The sequence below is a fragment of the Oncorhynchus mykiss genome, chromosome 3 (genome assembly GCF_013265735.2).
Source record: "Oncorhynchus mykiss isolate Arlee chromosome 3, USDA_OmykA_1.1, whole genome shotgun sequence".
NCBI classification, from domain to species: Eukaryota; Metazoa; Chordata; class Actinopteri; order Salmoniformes; family Salmonidae; genus Oncorhynchus; species Oncorhynchus mykiss.
Window position 1 is genome coordinate 2243191 of NC_048567.1, and position 13767 is coordinate 2256957.

Consider the following 13767-nt stretch of genomic DNA (forward strand, 5'->3'; position numbering starts at 1 on the left):
ATATTAATTCATACACACCAGGTCACCATTTCAGTTATATATTACTTATCTGTCAAAATGTAAGTGATATTAATTCATACACACCAGGTCACCATTTCAGTTATATATTACTTATCTGTCTAAATGTAAGTGATATTAATTCATACACACCAGGTCACCATTTCAGTTATATATTACTTATCTGTCTAAATGTAAGTGATATTAATTCATACACACCAGGTCACCATTTCAGTTATATATTACTTATCTGTCTAAATGTAAGTGATATTAATTCATATACACCAGGTCACCATTTCAGTAATAAATCAACATTGTGAAATATTATATTTCAGAAAAATCACAACAAGGTTGTTTTACATTATATTACATATTTAAAATATATTTTAACATAATATGCTATTTTCAAGTAGACAAAACTAAATGCACTGAAAAAGGTTTCAGTGTATGGGCTTAAGACATGGAGTTAAAAAATCGCAATCTGAATACTGAGGATTGGATCTGGCAGATAAAACAAATGTAATCCCTTCCAACCTTAACTAAAATTAGCGTAAATACAGCTAAAATAAACGTAAATAAATGTAAAATGTAATGAAAAACCAGGGGGATTTAATGTAACATTGTAACATAAAATATAAAAGGTATGAAACCGTGTGACAACTGGAACTGGAAGTAACTCTACTGTATGTTGCCTCACTATTAATGTCAAATCAATAACAAGCGCTATCACATAGTGTCTAACAGAAAAACCCAAAGTAACAGACCTCAATATAGTTTCTGCTGTTTGGTCTTAAGAAATGATGTCAAAGGAAGCAGATATCTGTTAGACAAATTATCAAAACGAAACCTTTATAAAAACTCATGTCAAGATACATATGGTTAATATGGCTGAGATATATGTTCGTTTGCATCCTGTGTAACAGAATCTGTCCATACACTGGTTCTGGCTTTGTATGAACAACATCTAGCAATATAGTTTAAGTATCTAGCCCCAATTAATAATTAAATATAGCTATAATTATGTTTACGACATGAAGTGAACTCTAAGAAGAAACTCTGACAAAGTGGGCAAAGACACGACACAATACAAGAACAAGAACAAACAGACTTCATCTTCGCCTCCCCCTCTGCATCGTAACAAGGACCTCCATATTCAAAGACAGCGGGAACTGCAGTAAGCTTGATCAAAGGGCCTCTGTGGCCTCAGTTCTACAGTTGTTACCCATTTGAGCTCTCCAGCGTGCTCATTCTTCTCCTCAGTGGGGTTCTATGGTTCTATGGTTTGGGGAAGGCTGAGACCCTGAGGATCTCCAGACAGTTGACTGCGATTAGCGCCCCGGTCAGCTGCCTCCACTGTCTGGTGATTGGGCTCTTCATCTTGTCTAGGGCCAGGTGGAGGTCCTGGATCATGTCCTGGTAGCCCTCCCCGTACAACTGGCTCCATGAGTACAGGAAGTCATAGGCAGGTTTCCACATAGACTACAATAGAGAGAGGAGGATCCACAAGTTCAGTTGATAGATTCTCGAACTATCAACTAACTATCAAATCAGAGTTTATTCGTCATATGCACAGGATACGCAGGGTGTAAATGGTACAATGAAAGCAGTGGAAATAAATCTACAGCACATCTATAATGGACTATACAAAAAAAGTATTGGTAAAGCCTCCCTAATCGTTGTCTGTTCAATGATCCAATGAGATCATGAAGGGGTGATCTCCTAAGAACAACACATTTTCCTAAATAGAACAAATAAAAGTCAAATGAACTAACCACGGCGCTAACTTCTCCACTCTTCCCCCGGTGTGGTGCCTCGTAAGCAGCGATCTGAGCACTGGAGAGTTTCCCCAGCCTCTCAGCGAGCTCCCTCCACCTGATACCCAGCTCCACCGCTGTGGACAGGATGACCGTGTTCTGGATCAGATGAGCCACTAGAGCCTGAGAGTCCATCTTCAACAGACCCTAGGATGGAAAAAGCAACATACAAAACACTTACTTGAAATGCAACAAATGAAGCGCAATTGGAAAAGAGAAAAAGTCATTCAAAACAAAGGTCAAGCTGGTTTGAAGATTCTTCTCTAAACCGGAATACTATCAAACATGTCCCGTCCTTTCTACACTTACGATCATGAGCTTGTGCTGGAACTTCTTCTTGCTGTTCTCAGTGTGGCAGTCCTCCTTCAGTTTCTCCAGCACGCAGGCCACCTTCTCGGCTTCTGTTTCAGCATGTCTCCGTGTGATTGTGTCCAGCAACAAGCTCGAGTAGCCCAGGGCATCAGCGAAGCCCCTCCAGCTGGGGATGTGTTCAGTCACCAGTGTCTGGATGTCTGAGTAGATGTAGGTGAGCTTCTTGAACGGCAGTGCCATGTTGTCCAAGAGGGTCTCGGTGGTGAAGTCAGTGCCGTTGAAGTCGATCACTTGGTCTCGGGTGATGAGCTTGACGTTCTTGCAATGGACCAGGCCGGTCCTGCCTCGGAGGAAGCCGATGTACCACTCCTTGACTTTGGACTGGCCCACCGACCTCACGGTCTCTCTGGAGAGGAGAGCCACGGTGTCACCCTTGAAGTACTCCAGGAGGTACTCCACTCGCGGTTGACGGAGCACTGACTTCAGTGCCACCCCGTAACACTGCACCTTCACAGGTCTGGTCCAGAATTTGGGGAACTCTGGGACGGATTCCTCCGGTATAGATAGCGATTGACACATTTTGTTTCGCATGGGATCTCGCTTTTCAGAGCGAATAGGTGCCGCTGCAGGGGAGGACACCTGGAACTCTGCTACTGTGACGCTGTTTGAATCCCTCACCTGGAGGCATAGTTTAAAGGAATCCATCTCCCCATTGCCCATCTTGGCCAGCTCAAGAGGCAGGTGAATGACTTTACCCAGTTTGAGTAGCCCTTGTTTCACCTCTTTCCTTTTATCCTGGGCTTTGACTTCGAACTTTGACGCTATGACGGAAGTCGCAATGTGTAGGTCATTCAGTCTCTCTGGGCTAAACTGGTGCTTCTCCCAGAGCTGTAGCACCAGAGGGGGCAAGTTTCTGCTGCCCCTGTGGATATCTGAGAACGGAAGCCTCGGTGGAACGTTATCGTGGCAAGAGACGACCACGACCACTTTGAAAGATGGATGGATATACTTTGGGCCATAAACGGCGACGGTGACTTGACGATCCAGGTAATCCCAAACGGATGTAGCAGGGGGCTGGATAACCGAGGCCTCTGCGGCTACAATAACATAGAAATTAGACTTTAAGTCTTGAAGACTCATCTGCATGATGTTCTTGTAAATGTAACAGTCCTTGACTTTCTGATAAGGTCCCTCTCTCTTGTTGGACACTAGTCCCACAAATGTGGTCATGACCTGACTTATCGGATCCTTCTTGACCTCCGCGACCATTTTCATTTCCAGCGTGATGGATTCCTTTCCGCTCGTGTTGCTGAGACTCACCTCCAGGAGCGGACTCACGGTTGTCATGTAGTTGTTGTTCAGCCCGTGAGGGGGCTCCAGGATGGCTTTCAGTGCAACCTCCTGAACCTCCCCAGCAGGAACATGGCCCTCTGGGATATGGACGGTAATATCAGAGTCTGGTAACTGTAGTGACCCTCCGCTGTGACCTATCTTGCAGACTATCTGAGAGTCGGTGGCTTGGGTCTGGGCCCATCCAGGACTCTGACTCATCAGGCCTAGGTCAAGACATGACCTCGTTAGTTGCCTGTGACTCAACCAGGCCATTTTGTACGCCTCCCGGTCATTTTTCAACCACTCAAAATCTGCATTCAGAAATGGGCCTGCTGACAATTTGAGGCCATTTTCCCTTTGCGGTTCCTTTCTCTCCTGGTCGTCGAGAATATCCGAGGCACTCCTCCATCTCCCTGATTGTCTTATGCTCTTTTGCTTCGTATCCGCAAAATGGGCGAAGTTTGTTTCGTCCGAAGATGTGCTACTGGCGTCAAAGTTCTCAGTGTCAAACAGAGTCAAAGGTTCATCTTTCTGTACTGATAGATCAGCGTTGTTTAATGTTTTGTCATTGTTTGTGTGTAAAATGTCATCCAAAAACGGATTGGATATAGACAGTTTGTTCCAGAATGGATTTGTGGTTTGACTTCCATGTTTGACCTCCGGCTGCAACACAGGCCACTCTGAATGTTTTGTCACTTGATTTATTATGTAACTACTCCCTGTGAAAATACAAAATATCTGTGTCAAATCAAAGCCTTACTTACTAATATAAAACATACATATGAGAGCATGGTAAAATCACACAGAACGGGCTTCAATACTGGTTGTTGCTCTTTAAAGAGGCATTATTTTAAACGAGGGTACCACTCAAAGGAGCTACTGTACAAAACACATAATGCAATCCTCTATTTGAAACTGTTTCATAACCAGGGTTGCAAACATCTAGTAACTTTCCCAAGACTACCAGGCTTTCCAAAAATCCCGTTTCTGGATTTCCTGCTTATTCTCTTCTGATTCCGTGAATCTTCCAACTGGAATCTCTGGAAAACCTGGGAAAGTTACCCGATTTTTGGAAACCTATTAATGACATCTAGTTCAAAGACAATATATTTCATAAACGTTAGAGTAGGCTACCATTTAAATTGTTGATGTTCAGCGTTCCAGTGTCATCTAGATCAATCAACGTCCCCTCAGATTTGCTCCTAATGAGACTTCCTTGGCGACGAAATGACTTTGCTCTGACAGCTGCCATCTTTACATCTGTAAACAATAAGATTCATAAGTTACACACACAATTACTACACCTTAAAATGCAATCAGTTGGCATAATAATATAGAGTACACAGTATAACCTATATAATATTTTTCAGAATTCGGAGGGTTGCCGTGGCTCGAATTCGGGTCCAGCGGCTGTGAAGCCAAGACATTAACCGTTATGCCAAGAGGTCCGAACCACTTGACAAGGTCGCTAGGTGTCGAGTTAAGGTCGCTAAAATATATTGGCCAATGTTATATGTTTTCTACCCTGGCTGTTTATTCTATAAAACGTGGCTACAAACATGATAGTTTAAGAATACGGATAAAGTAGCCTACAGCGGAATCTAAAAAAAAGCCTATGAAAACACAGAGAAACAACATATCTAGATAGGCCTACAGTTTCTTTCGTTTACCAAAAGTTGTTTTGTAGTAGGGCTGGCCGATATCTCAAATTCATATTTTTGGGCCCGATTGCCCAGCCCTATGCCATTGTTAGTAATTTTCCTCCACACTGGTTCACACCTGAGATTCTTTACCTGGGGCTACCTGTGGGATTAGTTTGAGGTAACCTATTTTACAGAGCATAAAGCATGAATTCATTCAGGCTGTAATTTGTTTGCGTAAAGGGATACTTCTTATGATTCATGTATACCCTATGTTGCTGTCGCAGTGAGTCAGTAATAATTAATTTGGGTTGTACACGAGTGCACACAAACAGGTTGCTCTTGTCTGGGATTCAACAATCAGTTATTCCGCAAAGCCGATTCTTGAATGTGTGGGTGGGTGGGTAGCCAACCCTCCTGTCGAATTTCACCTTCGCGTTATCTCGAAATACAGAAGCCTTGTTCAGGCGCACCTGTTGGATAGCCTACCTTATCGTTGAGAAAATATATAGAGACAGAGCTAGGTGTGAATAAACCATCATCATCGACAAACCATCATCAAAATGTGGCTACATACAGTATGACTATTGTAATAGTTGATTTTTCACATGTAGAAATGCTGCTCCTCTGTCTATGCCAGATTTACAAAAATACTGTTTCCGCAGAGTCAACAGGTGACTTACAAACGCTCGCTTGTGCGCTTCAACTACGGTAAACAAGTGGCTATGTAGTTCTGTAAGATGAAATATATATATAACAATAAATAAATATATAGCGTCGCTGTCAAACTTTCAAACACAAGATAGACCTACCTGTACTATGTTCATACAAATGTTATGATTCCGTTCAGCTACTAGATTTGCACACTTGCCTACAATTTCCAGCGTCGGTAGAAAGAGCAGAAATATTGTAACAATACTTACTTACCATGTCTCGCCAAACTGTGTATCAGAGATGTCGGGGAATCTCACTTTTGATCCATGGTAATTAGGTTTCCGCCATAGCCTTATTTAGACACTAACCAAATCATATCTTTACACCTTCACGCCACAACTCTCGGCTTCTGTTTGCTTTGAAACTACAAGCATTCCGGGACTAGTAGTTCAAAACAATGAGGCTACTCTTCAAATGAGCTGGTTTAACTTTATTATACAACTACAATATCCGTAATGCAATCCTGTATTTACGCAAAGAGTGTTGCAACACCTGAAACTGCAGCAGAAACTAGGTCGGTTCAGTGTTCTGTCATTACGGTAGAGATACTTTTTTTTTCTCCCGCGGATGCAATTATGTGAAGGGCAGACAGTTCAATTACAAAATTGGTTCATCATGCATAATCATTTAAGCTATTATAAATAATGGGTCATAATAACACACGTATAAGCTATTTACTAATTGCTTTAAACAAAGAGTTTTGATTAGAAGTTATATATTGTGTTACTCAATTAGTGCATTTAGTGTATGTGTTTGGACATACCTACTCACTCAAGGGTTTTTCTTAATTTTTTACTATTTTCTACATTGTAGATCAATAGTGAAGACATCAAAACTATGAAATAACACATATGTAATCATGTAGTAACCCAAAAAGTGTTAAACAAATCCAAATATATTTGAGATTTGAGATTACACATTGTAGAAAATAGTAAAAATAAAGAAAAACCCTTGAATGAGTTGGTGTGTCCAAACTTTTGGCTGGTACTGTATGTGAATAACATTGTGATCCTCTCTCTTAGTATAAACGTGGGTGTTTCTTCCAGCCAATGCCATACAATTCTCCTTCCGTGGCCTCCAATTGCTCTTAAATACAAGTAAAACTAAATGCATGCTCTTCAACCGATCGCTGCCTGCACCTGCCCACCTGTCCAACATCACTACTCTGGACGGCTCTGACTTAGAATACGTGGACAACTACAAATACTTAGGTGTCTGGTTAGATTGTAAACTCTCTTTCCAGACCCACATCCAACATCTCCAATCCAAAGTTAAATCTTGAATTGGCTTCCTATTTCGCAACAAATCATCCTTTACTCATGCTGCCAAACATACCCTTGTAAAACTGACCATCCTACCAATCCTCGACTTTGGCAATGTCATTTACAAAATAGCCTCCAATACCGTACTCAACAAATTGGATGCAATCTATCACAGTGCCATCTGTTTTGTCACCAAAGCCCCCATATACTACCCACCATTGTGACCTGTACGCTCTCGTTGGCTGGCCCTCACTTCATACTCGTCGCCAAACCCACTGGCTCCATATCATCTACAAGACCCTGCTAGGTAAAGTCCTCCCTTATCTCAGCTCGCTGGTCACCATAGCATCACCCACCTGTAGCACGCGCTCCAGCAGGTATATCTCTCTGGTCACCCCCAAAACCAATTCTTTCTTTGGCCGCCTCTCCTTCCAGTTCTCTGCTGCCAATGACTGGAACAAACTGCAAAAATCTCTGAAACTGGAGATACTTATCTCCCTCACTATCTTTAAGCATCAGCTGTCAGAGCAGCTCACAGATTACTGCACCTGTACATAGCCCACCTATAATTTAGCCCAAACAACTACCTCTTTCCCTACTGAATTTATTTTATTTTATTTATTTATTTATTTTGCTCCTTTGCACCACATTATTTTTATTTCTACTTTGCACATTCTTCCACTGCAAATCTACCATTCCAGTGTTTTACTTGCTATGTTGTATTTACTTTGCCACCATGGCCTTTTTTTTGCCTTTACCTCCCTTATCTCACCTCATTTGCTCACATCGTATATAGACTTGTTTCTACTGTATTATTGACTGTATGTTTGTTTTACTCCATGTGTAACTCTGTGTTGTTGTATGTGTCGAACTGCTTTGCTTTATCTTGGCCAGGTCGCAATTGTAAATGAGAACTTGTTCTCAACTTGCCTACCTGGTTAAATAAAGATGACATAAAAATATTTTTAAAAACTATATAAAAAAAAATGCACACCATATGTTTGTGGTGTTGAGTTTCCACTCATATATCTTGTCTAAACTCAATATCCAAACCCAATATGCAAACTCAATATCCAAACCCAATATGCAAACTCAATATCCAAACCCAATGTCCAAACTCAATGAAAAGTTGATGTGGATGAATTGTGGCCAGAACCACTATTATTGTGGCCAGAGCCGGTGTGGTGTCGTGTTGACCTTGGTCTCTGAAAGTAGCTGGTGTTGGAGGAATGCGACTAAGCGCTCCTGAGTAGATTATGAATGTTCATTTTTTATGGGGAAAAGGAGGTCATACAGCACCTATTTAAAACTCTGGGTAACACATACAATTATTGTGAAAGGCAAAATGCAAATAAAACTTCACTTACAGATTAAGGTTATACCCTTTTGGTGCTCAAACCTCAAATTAAAACTTTTTTTGATAAACCATGATTGATCAAATATTTCAGTATTGTACATATCATACCCCTGAAACTGGTACTGTAGTAGTCGATGCTTTGGACAACTCTACTGACAATGACTTGAAAGAAGTGAGACAGATATGCCTCCTACTGGTCATCCTCAAACAAACTTGCATCACAATGCTGGTTAGATACTATGCTGTTGAGAAAGTTGACTAAAGTCTGCTCTCTAGTGGTGTTCTTAAAGTGTTGTTGTGCCAGGATAAACATTTACTAGATGACTGAAGGAATGTACATTGAGTGAAAACGTCTTTCCCCTCATATAGAGCCTTGCTACTCAAAAATGAGTTCATGGACATCATCATAAGGCCCATTTATACCTGCCACTAACATGCATCCTTTGCCCTGATCTTGTCCCAATCTTATCCGTTTACACTCATAAAATCTGATCAAAATCAGTTCATAATGCATCTGTTAATCATCTACACCTGTCTAAAAATGTGGCCACAATCTGAATGTGGACAAGATCAAGACAAGGGACGCATGTTAGAACCAGGTATAAATGGGGCTAGAGTCTCTGTGGAAAGTAGCAATATGTTAATCACTTTGTATTAAAGGGATGGTTCACCCAAATTACAACATTACTTACATCAGTGGTTCCCTACCAGGTCTACTTGGACCGCTACAGGTACTTGACCTACACACAGAGGGTACTTGAGAAGACTCATGAGACCATAGGCCTACTGGTAAATGGCACATGAGGGGCTCCTTCAGGGGCACTCCGGTCAGAGCTAAATTAAATTGGTGGTACAATAAAAAAAGGTTGAGAACCACTGGAAGTCATCTATTAGCCAGAAGAGACCGTATTCAGCATTTCAAATATTTTTTAACTGTTAACTTTGGGGCAGCAGCATGTTCGAAATTGCATGAATATATTTTACCCAAATTACAACATTAGGCGATTCATTGCCCTGAAAGCAGTCTATGGGCTAGAAGAGACCGTAATTATTATATAAATATTTTTACTTCACAACTGCCACTAACTTCAGACCAGCAACATGTATGAATACATGTCTAAACCAGCTAGGATGGAAAGAAGTACTGTACCAGTCAAAGGTTTGGACACACCTACTCCTTCAAGGGTTTTTCTTTATTTGGACTATTTTCTATATTGTAGAATAATAGTGAAGACATCACAACTATGAAATAACACATATAGAATCATGTAGTAACCAAAAAGGTGTTAAACAAATCAAAATAGATTTTAGATTTTAGATTCTTCAAAGTAGGCACCCTTTGCATTGATGACAGTTTTGCACACTCTTGGCATTCTCTCAAACAAGTTCACCTGGAATGTTTTTCCAACAGTCTTGAAGGAGGTCTCACATACTGTATACTGAGCACTTGTTGGCTGCTTTTCCTTCACTCTGCGGTCCAACTCTTCCCAAACCATCTCAATTGGGTTGAAGTCAGGTGATTGTGGAGGCCATGTCATCTGATGCATCACTCCATCACTCTCCTTCTTGGTCAAATAGCCCTTACACAGCCTGGAGGTGTGTTGGGTCATTGTCCTGTTGAAAAACAAATGATAGTCCCACTAAGCACAATCCAGATGGGATGGAGTATCGCTGCAGAATGCTGTGGTAGCCATGCTGGTTAAATGTGCCTTGAATACTAAATAAATCACAGACATTGTCACCAGCAAAGCACCCCCACACCATCACACCTCCTTCTCCATGCTTCACAGTCGGAACCACATATGCAATGTCATCCGTTCACATACTCTGCGTCTCACAAAGACACAGCAGTTGGACCCAAAAATCTCAAATTTGGACTCATCAGACCAAAGAACAGATTTCCACCAGACTAATGTCCATTGCTCATGTTTCTTGGGACCAGCAAGTCTTGTCATGCCCTGATCTGTTTCATCTGTCTTTGTGTTTGTCTCCACCCTCTTCCAGCCATCTTTCCCATTATCCCCGTGTATTTATACCTGTGTTCTCTGTTTGTCTCTATGTAAACTGGAAACCACATATCCTGAGGCTGCATTCATTGAAGCTGGGGATTTTAAAAATGCTAATCTGAAAACAAGACTCCCTAAATTCTATCAGCATATCGATTGTGCTACCAGGGCTGGTAAAACCCTGGATCATTGTAATTCTAACTTCCATATAAGGCCCTCCCCCGCCCTCCTTTTGGAAAAGCTGACACGACTCAATTTTGTTCCTTCCAGCCTACAGACAAAAACTAAAACAAGAAGCTCCCACGCTCAGGTCTGTTCAACGCTGGTCCGACCAATCTGATTCCACGCTTCAAGATTGCTTCGATCACGTGGATTGGGATATGTTCCACATTGCGTCGAACAACAACATTGACGAATACGCTGATTCGGTGAGCGAGTTCATTAGAAAGTGCATCGGCGATGTTATACCCACAGCAACGATTATAACATTCCCAAACCAGAAACCCTGGATTGATGGCAGCATTCGCGCGAAACTGAAAGCGCAAACCACTGCTTTTAGCCAGGGCAAGGTGACCGGAAACATTACCGAATACAAACAGTGTAGCTATTCCCTCCGCAAGGCAATCAAACAAGCTAAGTGTCAGTATGGAGACAAAGTAGAGTCGCAATTCAACTGCTCAGACACAAGCGGTATCTGGCAGGGTCTACAGTCAATCACGGATTACAAAAAGAAAACCAGCCCCATCGCGGACCAGGATGTCTTGCTCACAGACAGACTAAATAACTTTTTTGCTCGCTTTGAGGACAATAGGGTGCCACTGACACAGCCCGCTACCAAAACCTGCTGGCTCTTCTTCACTGCAGCCGACTTGAGTAAAACATTTAAACATGTTAACCCTCGCAAGGCTGCACTCCCAGACGGTATCCCCAGCCACATCCTCAAAGCATGCGCAGACCAGCTGGCTGGTGTGTTTACGGACATATTCAATCAATCCTTACCCCATTCTGTGGCGGCAGGGTAGCCTAGTGGTTAGAGCGTTGGACTAGTAACCGGAAGGTTGCAAGTTCAAACCCCCGAGCTGACAAGGTACAAATCTGTCATTCTGCCCCTGAACAGGCAGTTAACCCACTGTTCCTAGGCCATCATTGAAAATAAGATTTTGTTCTTAACTGACTTGCCTGGTTAAATAAAGATAAAATAAATAAAATTCCCATGAATGTTAGAGCGCTGGATGGGTGCTCCATAGGCCGGGTCACCCACCATACCACCCCCATCAACCTACGAGTGTCAGGGAACCACAGCGAGACGCTCCATTTCCTGCTAGTTAAGTTTCTGCAGGTTCCCGTGGTATTGGGATTCTTTTGGCTCCAGCGACACAATCTCTCTATTGACTGGTCTCTCTATTGACTTGCCCCGGACCTCTTCGCCATTTCCGCGGAGTACACCCCCAGGAGCCAAGACCATTCTCCCATGCTCCAAGATCATTAGCCCCTCTGCTGTTCGTCTTCTGTTGCCCCGTACCCTCCCGTATACATCCTACTTTTCACATATCTACAGTTAAACCCATGTCTCGCAGCCCTTTGTCGCCTGTTTCTGGGTCACACCCTGATCTGTTTCACCTGTCTTGGTGTTTGTCTCCACCCTTCTCCATGTGTCGCCCATCTTTTCTGTTATCCCCTGTGTATTTATACCTGTGTTCTCTGTTTGTCTGTTGCCAGTTTATTTCGTTCGTAGAACCTACCAGCATTTGTTTCCCTGCTCCTGCCTGTTTCTTGCTCCTGTTTTGTCTTTCCCTGTTTTTGACCACTGCCTGCCCTGACCCTGAGACTGTCTTGCGTTCTGGACCCTGTTGGAGCGAACCATTAAGGAGAGAGCTGAGCATTAAATAGGTCTAGTTGCCAGGCTGAAATAGCAAGGACATGCACATTAAGAGAAGATGACACCCAGGCCTTATGACACCCAGGCTATACTCTATTTTTGAAAGAGTACATTAACCAAGACCATACAAACATTTATGACAGCTGGACATACTATGGTCAGCAGGATACAGAAAGAAAGATAGAAGCAAGATAACTGGTGACTAACACGTGAAACATAAGCATGCAATGCATACATTATTTTTAGAACATGGAAAGAGTTCTACCATCATTACAACCTAACCAAAAGCAGATATGAGCGTTAGTGGGCGTGAACTAGCTCTGAGATGAGAAGAAAATAATGTATGCATTGCATGCTTACGTTTCACGTGTTAGTCATCAACCCTTACACCCTCTCTTTATTATTGACCCTTGCCTGCCTTGCCCTGTCATTTGCCTGCCCCTGTTTAACCAATAAACTTGTATTTCTTCAAAACTGTCTGCATCTGGGTTATAGCTTAAATGTGATAAGTCTCTTCTATTTGGTGTTCTTTAGTATTGGTTTCTTTGCAGCAATTCGACCACGAAGGCTTTATTCACGCAGTCAATAAACCTGAATGAGTATGTGTCCAAACTTGACTGCTCCTGCACGTGGCTGTAACGTGTACGCTAAGAATCGGGAAGCAAGTACAGGTAGTGAATTTAATAAATACCGTAACAAAACATGAAATACGATTAGTGTAGACATGAAACAAAATCAGAATCAATAACGTCTGGGGAAAGAACCAAAGGGAGTGACAGATATAGGGAAGGTAATCAGGAAGGTGATGGAGTCCAGGTGAGTCTCATGAGCGGGAGTAGACGTGACAGTGGCAAGGGGTTAAGCCCTCTCACCTGGTTAAAAGTTAAAAGTTTGTACAGATGTAGAATCTTAATTTGACCTATACTGTCACAGCAAAATAAGGATTTAAACATTTAGGCCATACATTCTGAGCAACAAAAGAGTGATCAAATTAAGATCCTACACCTATAGATTATATCAGTGGGACTGTTTACCTCCAGGGAACCTAGTGGATGCAGGTTCCTGGTGCTTCAAATGCCATAGCAGGTTCATTTAATGTGAAGAAAGTTAATTTACTGTGTGCTGTGTTAGCCCTACACATGTGTAGGCTAGTATTGACTCTCACAGTGCAGTATGTTCATATTTTAAGCTATACTGATTCACAAACAATTGATATGCAAACATTCATTGTGATATAAAAAGGTCTTTACTTCTTATGCTTTTCCAAATGTTGCATTTGAATGCAATATGAACACAGCATCTACTGTCCATGGGCTTCAATTAAGCCTTAACAGTTACATTTTGTCTAGAGTGGGACCAACAGTTGTTGAGAACATAGTTAGCCTGAACCCTTTTTCTAGATTAAACAGTAAGGTAGTAGTTTATGTAATTCAATCTATCTGGAATGAATGGTT

At 42.0% G+C, this 13767-nt stretch overlaps 1 protein-coding gene across 3 annotated transcripts; it reads right to left on the reverse strand.

Moving 5' to 3' along the window:
* Positions 1–296: 296 nt before the first annotated feature.
* On the reverse strand, positions 297–6319 carry LOC110506602 (MET transcriptional regulator MACC1). 3 transcript variants are annotated; one of them, XM_036965617.1, is made up of 5 exons: positions 6019–6319; positions 4590–4715; positions 2121–4174; positions 1770–1958; positions 297–1476 (listed from the first exon to the last, which is right to left on the reverse strand). In XM_036965617.1, exons 1-5 carry the CDS (start codon positions 6023–6025, stop codon positions 1273–1275), a joined length of 2580 nt encoding a protein of 859 aa, XP_036821512.1. In that variant the 5' UTR covers positions 6026–6319; the 3' UTR covers positions 297–1272. The 3 variants fall into 3 exon arrangements, with proteins under 3 accessions (XP_036821512.1, XP_036821517.1, XP_036821523.1); XM_036965622.1 differs by having other exon boundaries at positions 6023–6318; XM_036965628.1 differs by lacking the exon at positions 6019–6319 and adding an exon at positions 5908–6008.
* Positions 6320–13767: the final 7448 nt, after the last annotated feature.